General features: G+C 37.7%; 1 protein-coding gene across 4 annotated transcripts in view; it reads left to right on the forward strand.

Annotated features, from left to right (window-relative positions):
• Positions 1-16,910, forward strand: part of LOC141437048 (transmembrane protein 120 homolog) — a 31,194-nt gene extending 14,284 nt beyond the window's left edge. For 2 of the 4 annotated variants that reach the window (XM_074100247.1, XM_074100248.1), the window contains exons 3-9: positions 556-729; positions 2,658-2,750; positions 3,957-4,174; positions 4,747-4,970; positions 5,664-5,753; positions 10,016-10,168; positions 16,720-16,910. In XM_074100247.1, the coding sequence (XP_073956348.1) occupies positions 556-729; positions 2,658-2,750; positions 3,957-4,174; positions 4,747-4,970; positions 5,664-5,753; positions 10,016-10,168; positions 16,720-16,764 (997 nt within the window). In that variant the 3' untranslated portion in view covers positions 16,765-16,910. The remainder of the gene's footprint in view (positions 1-555; positions 730-2,657; positions 2,751-3,956; positions 4,175-4,746; positions 4,971-5,663; positions 5,754-10,015; positions 10,169-16,719) is intronic. The other 2 variants (XM_074100251.1, XM_074100250.1) reach the window with 2 other exon arrangements.
• Position 16,911: the final 1 nt, after the last annotated feature.

The following is a 16,911-nucleotide window of genomic DNA, read 5'->3' on the forward strand; positions in this document are numbered from 1 at the left end:
TTTAAACTTGAAAGTTCGACTTAAGTGACATTCTTAAACAACTTACTATTAAATAATAGTAAGTTGTTTAAAAGTTTAAGTTGATAGACCCCATAATTGGCTGACCGAATCGGTTAGCCAAGAGACGTTGGTTCAAATTCCGCTAAACACACCCGAAAAATTATAGGCCTAGGCTGCACTACGGCTAAACCGCCGCGGTTTTGAACCGCGTGACTTTGTGAATCAAATAACTAATGCAAGCGGCCGCACTGGCAAATAATAAGTTTAGTATATCAACTTCTAATATTGGGGGGCCTCAGTCAGCTTTGCCGCCCAGGGCCCCAAGCCCAACGAGCTTAGGCCGCCACTGATTCTTTATACCGATTTGACCCATTTGGAGTTACTGCACACTAGGCCGCTAATAACAAAGATTATTTTTTGCCAAACGTTGCTAGTAAACCCGGTGCATTTTACGCCGTGTCCGACCACGAAATGCGAGTGTTTAGACTACACGACAGATAAATAAAAGAACGCCATTTCTTTATTCTGATATGATATTTACGTATCAAATTACAGACTAGAAAAGAAAGGAGTCACGAAGGATGAACGCGTGGCGAACCTCGAGAAAGAGGTGATGAAGAGGAAAGCCATGCTGCATGAGATAGAGGCCACCCTGCCGAAACAGAACAGCATGTACCTGCGGATTATACTTGGCAACGTCAACGTGTCTATTCTTAATAAAAATGACAAGTAAGCATAGATTACATGTTTCTATGTAATTTAACAGACCTATTCGAAAGCAAAACGCCTCGCGAGACGCCAAGTCGGCTGCCTTTCGATATGGCTCGCTCAATGTGAAGCCAGTGGTTCAGGGACACTGAATCAGTATCTTGGGACCCTGAATCGGGACTCAAACATACGGTCGGCATCAAAAGTAACTGCACATTTTTGGGGTGCGGTTAGTGTACGATACCGTATTTGTTGACCTGAAATGAACGACACTGCACGACCTGATAATTTAAACCCATATAGAAGTTACATGAGGGTTTGAATTATCAGTCGTACATTTTTTGTCGTTTATTCCGGGTCGACAATTACAAGCCGTACTTTAACCTCACCCCAAAAACATTTTTGCCCAAGCTCAAACGCAGACGCTTCGCGCTCACTTGATCAACTACAAGATTCAATTATAGTTCTATGAAAATTGAAAATACAAACTGAAATATAGATGCACAGAAAAAACAGAAAAATAAGACCATCACTGGGAATTGAACCCAGGTCTTCGGTAATCCGTACCGCGTGCTATACCGATACACCACTGATGGTCAACGGTACCGACACGAATTTCCGTATGCATCTCATATCTCAGCTTGTGTTTCTTACTTAGTCACTTAAGCAGCGACGCTAGCGACATCTATGCCGTAAGCCCTCAAACTTTTTTCGGCATTCCTTTGGAACTAACCGCTCACCCGGACAAGAGATATCGTTTCTAAGCAATCAAATTAAGATTGGTTTTTTGGAATCTTTTTGTATTTTTTATTTAAATTCCAAATTTTTACTTTTACGGTCATCCCGTAAAACCGAAATAGAAAATACAAACTGAAATATAGATGCACAGAAAAAAACAGAAAAATAAGATCATCACTGGGAATGAACCCAGGTCCTCGGTAATCCGTACCGCGTGCTATACCGCTACACCACTGATGGTCAACGGTACCGACACGAATTTCCCTATGCATCTCATATCTCAGCTTGCTTAAGTGACTAAGTAAGAAACACAATGGTTTATGGTTTTTATTTTGTAAAGCATTACTATTATAAAATATCCTGATATTCCTAATGTAGGAACTGTCATAAAAATTTTTTTGAAGACAATTTAGCGCCAAAAATCGGCCATTTTTTTTGTTTTAAGAATTTCATGTACCCAGTGTCACTCGCGTCATTAAGACGAATCCAATGACGTATCATTTATCAAAATCGGTTCAGCCGTTGAGAAGTTACGAGAGGACATAGGAATATACATACATACATACATACATACATACATACATACATACATACATACATACATACATACATACATACATACATACGGGTCAAACACATAACCCTCCTTTGCAGTCGGGTAAAAATGGTAAAGCACTTGCTAGATCTTATATACCTTGATGAGTTCCTGCTAAAACTGAAACTCAACTGGATCGCATACTATAATATAATATTTTATAAGATCATATAAGTATGCAAGCTTTACCAGTCTTTACTCGGGCGTTTCTGGGCAAAGTTCCATGTACATTTTAGTCAAATCTAGATTGCTGGCTATTGGACTTTATTTTCAGATTGCTCATTCTTGTTTACATTACACACTGCTTTTGTTTAAGGGTAAAGTCCAGGCCTTGACAAATAAGTTTTTCTTTATATTCAATATAAAGCTAGAATGAATCATAGCAGTTGTGAGCCTTCAACACAATATTAGCGCAAGAATGAATTGTTGACAAAGAGATAAAAAGTCTTTGTTTAACAGTACTTTGTTTTGAAACTTTATTATGTTAAATATATATTTTTATTTTTAAACGGGTAGCAATTTCAAATTTAACTTTATTCACCTGAGTCTCAGTGAACCATAGAAATAAAATATTGTTTCGTCAGTGTTTGACTTATTTAATTACTTTTACTTTCAGATTCAAGTACAAGGATGAATACGAAAAGTTTAAGCTCATATTAAGCGTCATCGCATTCGTTCTCGCTGTTTTAAATCTCTACATCGATTTCAGGTAATTACTAACATAATGTGAACAAAGCAATAATTATTATCGCTTCAACCTTGGAAGTTTACGAGCGCTAGTCAATATTCTTTGACTCAAAGACAATCATTTATTATGTTATTAGGATTTTGTTAGACCTTTGTGTTGATAAAATATATCAATTTATAATGTGTTATGAGAAATGACATGCATGGTTACATCCATTGTAAATCCATCTATAATTATCCATTTTTGAAATCCACTTTTGGCTCAACTTTAATGGTAAGACGTGGGTCCGGTCACGGAATAGAAAAAAAAAGAGGAAGTGGCATGGCAATGAAACAAGCTGATCATAAATAAGTGTCACTGGGCACAGTTTCGTCAATTTCGTTGACATTATTTCAATTTGAAAATTCAAGTAGCATCCATTAGTTCCGTAGCCATGTTATCAACTGTGATGAATCTCAATCCTTTTGCATAGAGTTCATTTCACAATGCAATATTTTGGATAAATCTTTATGGTAATGAATGACTATATATTTTTTTGGCAGCACATACCTGTGCAATACTCACCCATCAACGATATAGAATACTTGTCGTAGTTCTGATATTGCTACCGTTTCAGAAAATATTACTTTTTCAAATAGAAGCTGCAACTAATAATTGCCAAGTTTTAAAAGTGTCTATGAATATGCATGTACAAGCATTTCCGGTTACAGTAGATACGAGTTTTTTTTTTTAAATATGGCTCTGTCCATTGGAGGACAATTTTGACAGTGTCTAGTTCCGTGGGTACAGTGATGTGTATACTAAATGAAAGATTATTCTGAAGTGATATTAAAATTGTTCGGATAAGGAGAAATATGAAAGAAAATACCAACAAATTCATACTACCTTTTCATATTACATATCGTCACTAATTTGATAAATCTCGTATCGTAAATCAATGCGTCCAGTCAGAAAAAGTATCGATTTTAAGGCCTACGAAATTTTTTAAAGTATTTAGTGACAACACGATATTTCAAGTGAATAATTTAGAATTTAATGAAATCCCTCAAATAATTAAAATAACTCAATACAGACCTTGAATCATAAATAAATCATAAATCATTTTATTTGCAAAAAAACATGGTACACACATATTTTGTCACTATATGACGTACAAATTTCAGTTGACAAATATATATTTTCATTTTAATAATATTTAATTAATTACTTTAATGTAACACGTTCTAGGCCTCTCCAGCTGATCCTTATATTCCTGCTGGTGTGGTATTACTGCACCCTCACCATTCGCGAGAGTATCCTTAAGGTTAACGGCTCCAGGATCAAGGGTTGGTGGCGGCTGCATCACTTCATATCGACCGCCGTCGCCGGTGTCCTGCTCATTTGGCCGCAAAACGAACCATGGAACGAGTTCCGGCATACGTTCTTGTGTTTCATCGCTTATATCAGTGAGTAACCTTATTTATCTTAGGTACTTGTCCTATCGCCGACGATGAACGAGAAGCTAGTACAGCTAGAAAGTAGAAACAAGTTGGCGAGCAGCAAGAAGCGAGTGCGTAGTTTCTATAGTTTTGTCGCTGGGCTATAAGCGAGTGTAGGAGCGCGACGGGCGATTACTTGCACTGTAGAGTAAAATGACAACTGTTTGTTCTCTCGGCGTGAGTTTTGACTACCAAGCGAGCGTCGCTGAGCGAGTTTAATTTTTGATAGCTCTTGTCGCTGCGACAAGCTAGTGGAGAGAGAGTTCGCGCCGGCAGTTGAACAGCCAGCAATCGAGTATTACTACGTGTATTTCTTTTATTGACACGGGATCTACGAGTATATCTATTGTTCGTTTCTTGAGCGAGAAAATTGTTTATAGCTAATCGCTTCTTCGCCAGCGTTGGGACATGTGCCTTAAACCTACCTGAGGTTTGGTGTTTCTACTTTAAATGTAGGAATTAATAAGATTTTTAAACTTGGCCGGTTTTTTAATTACATGTAACAGGTAAATGTTAATAACATTTTAATATTTTTTCAGGTGTAGTCCAATATATGCAGTTCAGATACCAAAGCGGAGTACTATACCGTTTAAAAGCGCTTGGTGCAAGGCACAACATGGACATTACTATCGAGGGTTTCCACTCATGGATGTGGCGCGGGCTTTCCTATCTGCTGCCCTTCCTTTTTGGCGGATATGTGTTCCAACTGTATATCGCATACACGCTATATCAGTTGAGTTACCATCCCGAGGCGACTTGGCAGGTATGTTGCAATTTCATTACTTTTATTAAATCTAAAATGACAGCGAAAACAGACTGATCACTTTTGTTCGGCAGTGTTCGATTTTGATTGCGATTTATTTCTGTAGAATCGTCCAAAGTACTAGTTTTTTAAGTTTAGTTTTAAGTTAAAGGGTCATACTGAAAACCAGCGCTGCGGCTTGCTGTAGCAATACGCTGAGTATGGCCCTTTTTACTTCTTTCGGCACAATGTTTATTTTATGTTCTTTCTTGGTGCCTAATTTATAAGATTGTCTGTTTTTTAGCTGTAATGTGCCGAATTTAGAATTATTCTTTCTTTCTTTCAAACAAAGAGTATAACGTAATGACTGAGTATTAATGAATAATAGTCGATCAAAACGTAATATTGAACATTTTCCGCATATTAGTACGGAACCCTACACTGCGGGTGGCCCGTCACGCACTTGGTCTGTTTTTGTCCATTACGAGCGCTTGTTGCTGATGGCCGATATGAGTCACTATGAAATGCTTAACAGTCTAATCTGTCACGCTGTACAAACCAAAACTCGGTGGCGGCAGAACCGTATTTCTTAATAAAACGCTCCAAACGCTTAAGTTCATAATCTATCTTCAACTTTAATATTTATTAGCTGTTCCTTGAAACTGAATGCAATATCCCAAATATAAAGCTTTCCCTATAACAAACCGGCAACAGGTCCCAGCATTAAGTATGTCATTCCTGCTGACGGGCGTCGGTAACACGGCGACGATGCTGCGAGTGATCCCGCAGAAACTCAACGAGCAGGTACAATGCTGAGCGGCCACCCTCTGCACGCGTTTATGCTCACGCGCACCGGCCCAACGCCAAGCGCGGGACATTGCCACTCTCATAGTACATCACAATTTCATTTAACATATTTAGGGAATGTTTCACCACATATCGATAAATAAATTTTGACAGATAAAGGTAGGTAATGCCGTTTCTGTTTATTTGGGCAAAACAGAGACGGCATCACAAATATCTATCACAGAAAATTTATCAATGAGTTGTGAGGCAGACCCTTAGTTTCATACAATGATATAACGTCATGTCATTTCGTATTTGGTAAAGAATTTATAATACACGGGAAGTTTACTATAGTTGTAGCTCTTAGAGTGGCAATGTTACTTAGAAAATGGTAGTTGACTTAGTTGAGTACAATGGATTTCATGTGGACCAACCTTTTACAAATGTAGACGTTTAGCCACGCGCCCACAGCGATACAAAATATTAGGTTTTTAACGTTCCAGAACCAGAACCCGGTGTCTTGTAACGTTGTGGACGACTAGGCTTGTAGCTTCAATGATGTTATCTTTAAAATAAGTAAAATGTCACCAAAACTCAATGAATAATCAGAACAATTCAACGTGTAATATATTTTTCATCACACTTGCTCGTAAACAGTGTCAAAACATGAAGGCTACCTTGGTTGCAACCCCCCAAATAAAACCCTCGACCTTAATGTGCTTGTCATGAAACCCGTGGTCGGTAAATGAGTCATTGCGCGTACAAATTTTCTTGTCATGAAGCCCAAGGTCGGTAAATGAGTAAATGTGCGTACTGATGGTACTGCGCATGGCGTAGCAGCAGGACCACATGCACACGCGGCTCAGGAGGGCGGCGCTGCCAAGAGCGCAGCCTATGGTATCGCCAATATTTGGGGGATTTTTTTCTTTTAGAAATATTAAATTTTACTCGCAAATGTGATGAAAAACATTGTATGTCGCACGGGCGGTACTAGAATTACGAACATCGACTCATTAAAGCCCTCAGTCTTCGGGCTTCTAATAGACTCTCGTTCATAATTCCTTATTTACCGCCCTTAAGACACAATGTATTATTTCATCACACTTGCTCGTAAACAGTGTCGTAACATACAGGCTACCTTGGTTGCAACCCCCCAAATAAAACCCTCGACCTTAATGTGCTTGTCATGAAACCCGTGGTCGGTAAATGAGTCATTGCGCGTACACATTTTCTTGTCATGAAGCCCAAGGTCGGTAAATGAGTCGGTGCCCGTACTGATGGTGCTGCGCCGTGCCGCTGCAGGACTACATGGACCACATGCACACGCACGTTGCGGCGCATGCCGAGGGAGGTTGAGGGCGACGCTGCCAAGAGCACAGCCTAAGGTATCGCCAATATTTGGAACAATTTTTTTTTTTTTTTAGAAATATAAAATTTTACTCGCAAATGTGATGAAAAACATTGTATGTCGCACGGGCGGTACTAGAATTAAGAACATCGACTCATTAAAGCCCTCAGTCTTCGACTTCGGGCTTCTAATAGACTCTCGTTCGTAATTCCTTATTTACCGCCCTTAAGACACAATGTACTATTGTTCTGTAGCTATCATTGTTTCGATATCGGCGACTGGTCTCTGACTCAACCACACATATTTCAATATATCGCATAAACGAGTTTCAGTCCGAGCCGTCGATATGTAGCTGTTGTAGGTATTTTTCGATTGATAGTGTGTTAATGCTGTAAATTTTTGGAAAGGTAATCTGTCGCAATCACTTAAAATGTTAATCTTAATTTCATTTCATTAGTCTCGTCTGTAAACATTTTCAAAAATATAAACTGAGACATGGATGCACTAAAAAACCAGAAAGAGACCAGCGCTGAGAATAGAACCCAGGTCCCCAGCAATCCGTGCTGCCTGCTATAACCCCTACACCACCGCTGACCGCTGGTCCAGCCGCAGGTCCAAACCTCATGATCCAGCGGTGGTGTAGGGGTTATAGCACGCAGCACAGATTGCTGAGGACCTGGGTTCGATTCCCAGCGCTGGTCTCTTTTTCTGGTTTTTCTGTGCATCCATGTCTCAGTTTGTATTTTCGATATGGTTTTCACGGGTTACGTGTAAAAGTAACAAATTTGGAGTTGAAATAAAAAATACGAAAAGACTCCAAAAACGCAATCATAATGTAAACATTTTGTTTTACTATCGTTTGTCCGATGACAGTTTGTTTTATTGACTTTACGTTAACAACTCAACGTATTGTTTCTCCGAACAACAGTACCGGTTTCGAATTTTAAGGGCCTTTGTTACTTCCCCGACGTTAGGTGTATTTTCAAACGACTGTCTAAAGAAAAAAAAGAGTGGTTCCGATGGGTTACCGTTTGGAAACATCAAAGAGATAACTACTGTCATATTAAAAACTGATTTGATTATTTACTATAATTTATATTATTTAATCATTGCATGAAATCTCAAATCTGAATCTTGGATTTATCTCTTATTGTTTTCCAATGAGGCCTAAGTAAATATAAAAGCATTTTAGTTTGTGTAAGTTAATTGTTCTTGTCTAGTCCCGAGAATTGCACAAGTAACTCACATAGTAGAGCGCATATGCAATATATCACTATACCACTCTCAGATCACTTATTCTTTTATTAATCAACGTGGTATTAGTGGTTATGGTTGACTTGTTGATTATGTCAGTGCCAATATGTCCACGTTTAGAATTTTGGCGCACACCGGACCCCGTTTTTAACAAACAAATAAATGTTTCAGTCATCGGTTGTGAATCTCCAGTCGCAAGTTGTTACGTATAATGATAAGATCTGATTAATATCTTAGAATACACTTGTGCCAAAAGATTTTATTTTAATGGATAGAAAATACAAGCAGTATTTATTATTTTTTTAATAGTCCATGTGTGTGTGTGTCCATGTTGAGTTGCATGAATGAATGGTTTTATTAATTTATTGCATGTGGTAGTGGATAGTTTTAGTAACCTACTAAATTTCAAAAGCTGAGTGTTTAAAATTAGGCTTTCTCTAGTATTAAATAGGTATACCTAAGTCAATTTTGGACTCTAAAGACTAGTGCCACCGTAAGTCAATAACATAACATGGAATATGTCTAAAATACAATGAACTTTTTAACAAGACCGTTAGGTACTGCTATTACAATTTTAAAATGGTAGACAACCCATCTATTGTCAATTTGCTAATCTTTAATAGCTTTTAACATGTTATTAAGTACCTACTTTTAAGTTAAATTATTTTATTCGTGTATCTACATTGTATGCGCTCGTTTAAGTATGTAAATAATGTGTAAGAATTGTTTGTGTTATTTATGGCTTGGTTTTGTAATAATGTTCATTTTGGCTTAAAATATACATAAATAAAAGGGACAAAATAAGATAGAGCCCAAAGTAAATTGTAGTTTTCTAATTATATCTACATAGGTACAGACATTTAAAAAATCATTTTTAAACAATGGAGGATTATTCCTCTAGATGTAGGAAAGTAGTGACATATGACGAAATGATAATATACAGTATCTTGGAAAATCGAGTGATCAAATTCTATCAAAATTAAACTTTTGCGTTTGGGAACTATAAACTTCGAATGTAACCTAGTTAAAATTGTATTGTATTGAGTTTCTAATAAAATACATTTTAAAGCTGTAATAGGGCTCTGTTTTGTACTTAGATATTTTTGCCAGTTGTCACTTGTTCAATATTTTTGGCTACGACGACAAAGTTTGACGACATCGAATTGTAAAGACCGATTATACTTTTAAATCTGTATTTAATTTGATTACGTAACTGATTAAAGTTTTAATCGTTGATTTTTCTTTCCTTTTTTATAGAAATCTTAAACTTATTAAAATTTATTTTTTATCGAATACCAATGCTTTAAATACGCAATGTAATTGAATTAATTATGAATCTTTCAGTACTTACCTAATTCCAACATTTCAATAAAATGTTCTTATTTTTTTCCGATAGCAAAATAATTATGATTTAATCGAGAAAAAAAGTTTGTATAATCAAATTAATAGACAAAATCTATTTTGATTGGTGTAAGTTGATTAGAAACTGTAAAACGACACTTGTGTTTATTATTTACATTGCATTTTTCATTATTTTAATATTTGAACAGTAAATTTTATTTCTATTTGACTTTTGAATGCTTGTTTTTTCATAATAAATGTTTTTTTCAGTTGTACCGGTGCTTTTATATTTTACTAATTAGTGTTTTGTTTATTTATTGTTTGCCACGTTCGACAGGTGCCTAACCTCGCAGTTATGTTTCTTGTGTTGCACTCCGGGAACATGTACACTATACTGCGGACGATGCGCAAGAAAACTACGGGCAGCTTGAAACTGCGCTACAAGCTTCGTGCTATCGCGTACCGCCTGTCAAATGAACTTACCACGTTGGTACGTCACACAACGGTTACCCAATACACTACAAATACATTCTTACTACAATACCATACAGTGCAATTCATTACAATAACAATTCCACTTGGTCTTTCTGGTCAAATCATATCTGATGTCATGGGTATTGCTTGTCTTTTTTACTTAACATTTCACCGAGGACATGAGACGGAATATTAGCTTGTTTGTCAATGCTTGTGTACTGTTGACGCTACAATACTTAATCAGAGTTTAATTAAATGGTTGCTTTTGGTATTGCCTAAATACTAATAAAGTTCAACATTTCGAACTTTATACCCACCCATTATGAAACAGAAGGTGATCCGTGCTTTTTGAATAAAGATAGGTACGCTATTTAAATTGGTTCCGCTTTTATAAGATTTTGTGTTAGTGTTGATACGAAGACTTGTCCAGTTTGTTCTTTGTCCAGCTTTGTCGTATGGATGCAAAACGCGTATTCAAATATTAGGTAAGTAACTACTACTCGAAGGAGAATATGGCTTTTGTTAAAAGTTTTCATAGCTTTTGTGTGTTTAGGGGTTGGTTGGGTTTATGTTTTGGACAATCTGCAGTGTGTACTGTTACTGGCGGCACGACGCGCCTTTTGTCTGTTCATTGCGTTACCTATGCTGCGAGGTAAACAATGGGATGTCGCGGCCGCGCAATGAACAGTGAAAATTATTCCGTCGGTTAACGCGTCATGTGTATCTCCCTCTATGCATTAGATTTTGCGTTGCTGGAACAAAGCTAAGTGTAATCGGCATTGGTTATATCGGGGATGCCAAGAAGCCTTATAGTACGTCAGCACAACAATACAATACAATACAACGACTCTTTATTTTACACCAGAAATAGTAAACGATACAGAAAACAGATACGCAGAGAGAAAAACCACAACCTTCATGCAAAATCTTTATAGCATAACTAGCTTTTGCCCGCGACGCATGGAATTAGGTTATCACGCGCTGTTCCCTCGGAAACTGCATTTTTCCGGGATAAAATGTAGCCTATGTCACTCTCTGGCCCTTTAATTATCTCTATGCCAAAAATCACGTCAATCCGTCGCTCCGTTGAAAGACGGACAAACATACAAACACACACACTTTCACATTAATAATATGGATTCAAATAGTTTTAAGCACCTTGGCCACATCGATGTATCTGATAGCGATTGCACCTACTTATATGACATGACGGCTCATGCCGGTTACGGTTTTAAGATAATTTACTGTTAGATTTTGTTTCCTCGAATATCCGCAAAATTTGCCGCCATAATGTGTACAATGTGTAGTAGACCAAAAAATCGTTTTCACTTCTCATACTCGTATTTATGCTGTATCTAGGCGATATAAAATGACTCTTTTTATGCTCTAGTACGTAAAGTAAAATCTTCGTCTAAGACCAAGGCAAGTAAGTGCAAACAGCCACAAATAAAGAAGTTTCTAATACATTTTTTTTAATTCATATAAAACTATATAAATCAATAAAACTAAACATTTCTAATTATATAGTAATGCATGAACAATAAAAGGTACCTACATACTCACCTAGTAAGTGAACAATTGTTTCCACTGTTGCTATTTCATTTCCTCGCCATTGAAGTGAAAAGCAGTGTAAAACTCGAGCATAACCCAGTTTCCCCTCGACGTACCGGCTCGGGTAGCTATATGAACGCCTCTGGTAAAATGACTTGTTTTATGCTCTAGTTGTACAATCTACTATTTCACTTATCATCATGCTCGTAAACTTCGTATTTAATGCTGGATCTAGGCAACATAAAATGAGTTTTTATGCTCTAGTGCATAAAGTAAAATTTTCGTCTAAGCTAAGACCAAGGCAATCAGGTGTCAACAGCCACCTAGGCGTTGGGTTGGGTGTTTGTTTGGTGATTTGATGAATCAAAATAAATCAATAAAACTAAAAATATACACCGGGTGTGGCCTGTAATATGAGCAAATAATTTAAACATACATACTCGTCAAACTGAACAAAATTAGTTCAGCGACTAAATAATGGAGTCTTTAGATTTTCCATCAAAATCACAATTAGTTGAAACATGTATAAAAAAAACAATTTTAGACACTGAGGATGATAAATACTAACTAATGCGAGAAGAGTTTTCAATCATATTTATATGTATTAGAGATGTGCCGATCATGACTTTGGCCGACTAGCCGACTAGCCGATTAGTCGGTTGTAAAGAAGCCGACTAATCGGCCGACTAGTCGGCCAAGCCGATCACAGCTTCGGGGATTTCCGTGACGCTTTGTTAACCAGCTGATTTGGGCGCAAGTTGCAACCGACGCCTGTAAGCGTCTCGGAACCTGTTTGTTTTATTTTATTCGTATTATTTTATTTCTAGATTTTTGCTTTTGTATCTATCAAAGCGGTGTTTTTGTGAAAAAAATATTGTGTGAAAACAATGCCTACTATTATTGTTCATAAAAGTGAAAGAGCTAAAAAAAAAAAAAAAAAATTTAATCATGTCAAAAAGAAGGGCTATAGTACCGTAGAACACATACATGCGTTGCGGCAGGTTATACAGAAGACCGAAGAGTATAACCTCCCCCTTTGCCTTGCATCGCATTGCATTCGATCGAGACTTGGGCTGTGCTGCAGGCTCTCCAGCGGTGCCAAGTTGACTACCGGTATATCGAAGTGTTGAAGTGTCTGTAGGAAAACGCCACTATGTCCGTCCGACTACATGACTAGAGCACGACGCCTATTCCTCTGCAGCGGGGAGTCAGACAAGGAGATGGTGATCTTTCCGAAACTGTTCATGGAGGACTTCAGTGCTATGCTCGCCGACCTCAGCAGTTTCCGACCGAGTTGGCCTGAAAATAAACATAGACAAGACGTAAGTCATGTCTAATGTCCATGTTGTGCCAACTTCCGTAATAGTCGGATGCTCTGCGCTCGAATTTGTTGACGACTATGTACCTGAGACAAACGGCCCAGATAGGTAGATCCAATTTCGAGAAAGAGATCACTCGTCGAATCCGACTCGGCTGGGCAGCGTTCGGGAAGCTTGGCAGTGTCTTTTCTTCCAAATTATCGCAGTGTTTGAAGTCAAAAGTCTTTGACCAATGTGTGTTGCCGTGATGACTTACGGATCTGAGACGTGGTCGCTAACGATGGGCCTCATAAGGAAGCTCAAAGTCACTCAGAGGGCTACGGAGAGGGCTATGCACGGGGTTTCTCTGCGGGATAGAATCCGAAATGATGATATCCGCAGTAAAACTATATAAGGTTACCGACATAGCCCGAAGAATTGCGAAACTGAAGTGGCAGTGGGCAGGGCACATTGCTCGCAGAACTGATGGCCGATAGGGTCAGAAGGTTCACGAATGGCGTCCGCGGACCGGCAGACGAGGTGTCGGTAGGCCTCCAACAAGATGGAGCGACGATCGCGGGATCGCGGTGAATGCGGAAAGCACAAGACCGGTCTGAGTGGAGAGCCTTGGAGGAGGCCTATGTCCAGCATTGGACGTCTTTCGGCTGACATGATGATGTCAAACAGAAAGTCTCGTGTAAGGATTTCTTGAACAATTAGACAATGATTCCCGTAAAGTCAAGTAGGTATAACTAATGACAAAATAAAATTTCTCGTGTGGGCAAGGAAAAACAGTAAATACTACAAAAATTAACAGCTTAAGGTTTTTATATAATGTAATTCCCCCTCTGTGTACCTATACCTACATAAAAATAAATATTTTATTGAAATATACGTACAAAGTAAGAAGCCGGATAGTCGGCGCTTTTTGCCGACTATTCGCCGACTAGTCGCCGACTACGAAAGTGGCCGGATAGTCGGCTTTCCCGACTAGTCGGCGACTAGTCGGCACATCTCTAATATGTATTATTTATAAAATTAAAATATTTTTATTTAAAAAACAATACTTATATCAACTAAATATTTAAAAAGAAAGCATAAAACAATGGTGTTATTGGAATTTTTATTAGAAATTATTGATGTTGGTTTGCTTTTGATTCAAATGTTTGTCGTGAGCATGTACTTCGCTGCCGCTCCCTGCCTGCTTCCCTTTCTTTCTTGCTCGCTCGGCGGCCGGCGGCGCACTCAGTCACTCACGCGCTAAATGTATTTTTTTTTAATTGTTTTCTTGGGTTGGATATGAAGCTATTACATATTATTTTAGGTATATTTTACAAATAATGATTCAACCGTATCATATCTGGCGGAGCCCAAACTTGGTATGTTTTGAAAATGATTTTTCATCATACTTGCTCGTAAACAGTGTCGTAACATGCAGGCTACCTTGCTTGCAACCCCCCAAATGAAACCCTCGACCTTAATATGCTTGTCATGAAACCCGTGGTCGGTAAATGAGTCATTGCCCGTACTAATTTTCTTGTCATGAAGCCCAAGGTCGGTAAATGAGTCAATGCCCGTACCACACCCGTACTGCTGCTGCGCGCGCTGCTGCTCCGTGCGCGCACACTTCGGGCGCATGCTGCGGAGGGGGAGGTCGGCGGGGAGCTGGCACTGCCAAGAGCGCAGTCAACGGTATCGGCAATTTTTGAAAAAATATTAGTTTTTCTTTTACAAATATACAATTTTACTCGCAAATGTGATGAAAAACATTATATGTCGCACTTCGGGCTTCTAATAGACTCCCGTTCGTAATTCCTTATTTACCGCCCCGCCCTTAAGACACAATGTACTTACTATTAATTTAAAACAAGTGACTGAAATATAATGATGTGATATATTTTAGAATCGGCTTAGTAAGCCCTTTCATTAGTTACCACACACGATAGGTTTCGAACAGAATTTTTTTTCCATGCAAAAAAAGATGACGTCATAACTCCTCTCCTTTTTTGTCATCAATGTAAAAAAACAAGAGGTGCCCTTCTTGCGTGTAAGTCATATCATGTGATATTAAGCGTTTTATTTGTATAGTCTAGACGGTAGGGCCGGATTTGATACCGTGGCAAAATGACATGTACTTGGTAACTGTCATTAAATAGGGGCCGGGCCTCTTCCTCTCTCTACCCACCAGCTGAGATAGGGGTCAATCACGGTCAGTTTAATGTAATAAAAAAAATACCTTGGTATCACCCGAACGAGCCGCACACGCGCGCATCCGTGAACCAAATTTTATGAGTACTTAACTTTAAGTACTATTTACTTTAGGAAATTTTGGGGCTACTTTGATAGATTTAAATGGTTATAGAAACGCAAATATGCAGTTAAGTATTTCACTGCCAAAGATGGTCTCAAAAATAAGATCATGGCGTAAAAACTGTTTTCCCAAGTAGCACCTGAATTTTTAATTATTAACCCCGTTTTACGGTATTCTTGTGAACTCACTGTACCTACTATTTTGTGAATATTATATTTATATATCTATCGATCACAGAAGACATTTTATTATTGTCCTCTTCAATTATTTTTTTCTATAAGTATCTCCAACAAGTAAATTACCACCAACCAGGGCCCAATTGCATAATAAAGTACAAGCTAATAGTATTAGTGAATTTCAATACAAAATCGCTAATAATATTAGCTTGTACTTTGTTATGCAATCGGGCCCAGGTAGTTTTTATCAACGAACATTGCATCCACCTGTCGGAGTTAACGGAAATTAAGAAAAACACTGTGTCATGGTGTTTCTTAAGCATGAACTAGTTCTTTAGGTAGATAACATAATAAGGCATGTGCATGCTTAAAATAGAAAATTAACATAATAAGGTCTTATTTCCCTTCCATGAACGGCGGTGGTTGTTAAGCATCATGTAATTCGTTGGCTCCACTATCATCGTAATACCTACGCCAAATTTTTATTCAGTGTGAAACTAAATTTCAATGAAGATATTTAATTTTGCGTACACCAGGGGTCAGCAACTCTTGCTATTTTGATATAAAGTTGCGATTGCGACTCGCAGTTCTAAACCATTAAGTTAAATATAATTAGGTATTTAATTATCGAAACCCATAGAAAACGTACCAGCGATCCACGGACGCGCATCTTGTTTATATTTCAGTCATTTAAGCAGGGATTTCAAATAACTAAATAAATTTGTACAAGCATATTGGTAGGACTATAATTAGTGCCACCTTAAAAGCTGTAAAAGTTTCATTAACTGTAGCTTTCAGGTCTTCCGTCTGAAAAGGTTGGCAGACCCTTGGTTTAGACGTATGTCAAAAATTAAATACACTGAGCCTTACGAGGCTATAAATAATATATATCACATATTATGTGATTATAGTTCTTTTGGCAAAACTGAAGAGGAGAATTATTAGTATGAAAATAAAGGAACTACTGCGAGTAATCCAAATTCATACCTACACCATACATCAGATTCCTGATGTTGATGTAACATGATAGATTATGCATTGTATAAAATTCGGGACCGAGCCATTTTAGATAGTTCAATAAATCATATAATTTTAGACTGTTCTATAGATCATATAATTTTTGGATTTTTAGGCGTACAGAACTCTTTGTTGTGCATGTTGTGGCCCGAATCCTGCCAAACACTTAAGGTGAATAGCCGTAAAAAGAATGAATATTTTTTTATAATTACAGGAACAAAAATGGCGACCAAATAAAACGGAATCAAAAACAGATTGAAACGATTTCTCGGTTCAATGGAAGTACTATATAGAGATCAATAAATAAATGCAATTTATATTTTCATATTTTCATGGTGAATGATATTATATAAAGATGCTGTTGTAATAATGTCTTTATGATGCAAATACAATTATTCAATAATAC

Source organism: Choristoneura fumiferana, chromosome 17 (genome assembly GCF_025370935.1).
Source record: "Choristoneura fumiferana chromosome 17, NRCan_CFum_1, whole genome shotgun sequence".
In the NCBI taxonomy this organism is placed as follows: Eukaryota; Metazoa; Arthropoda; class Insecta; order Lepidoptera; family Tortricidae; genus Choristoneura; species Choristoneura fumiferana.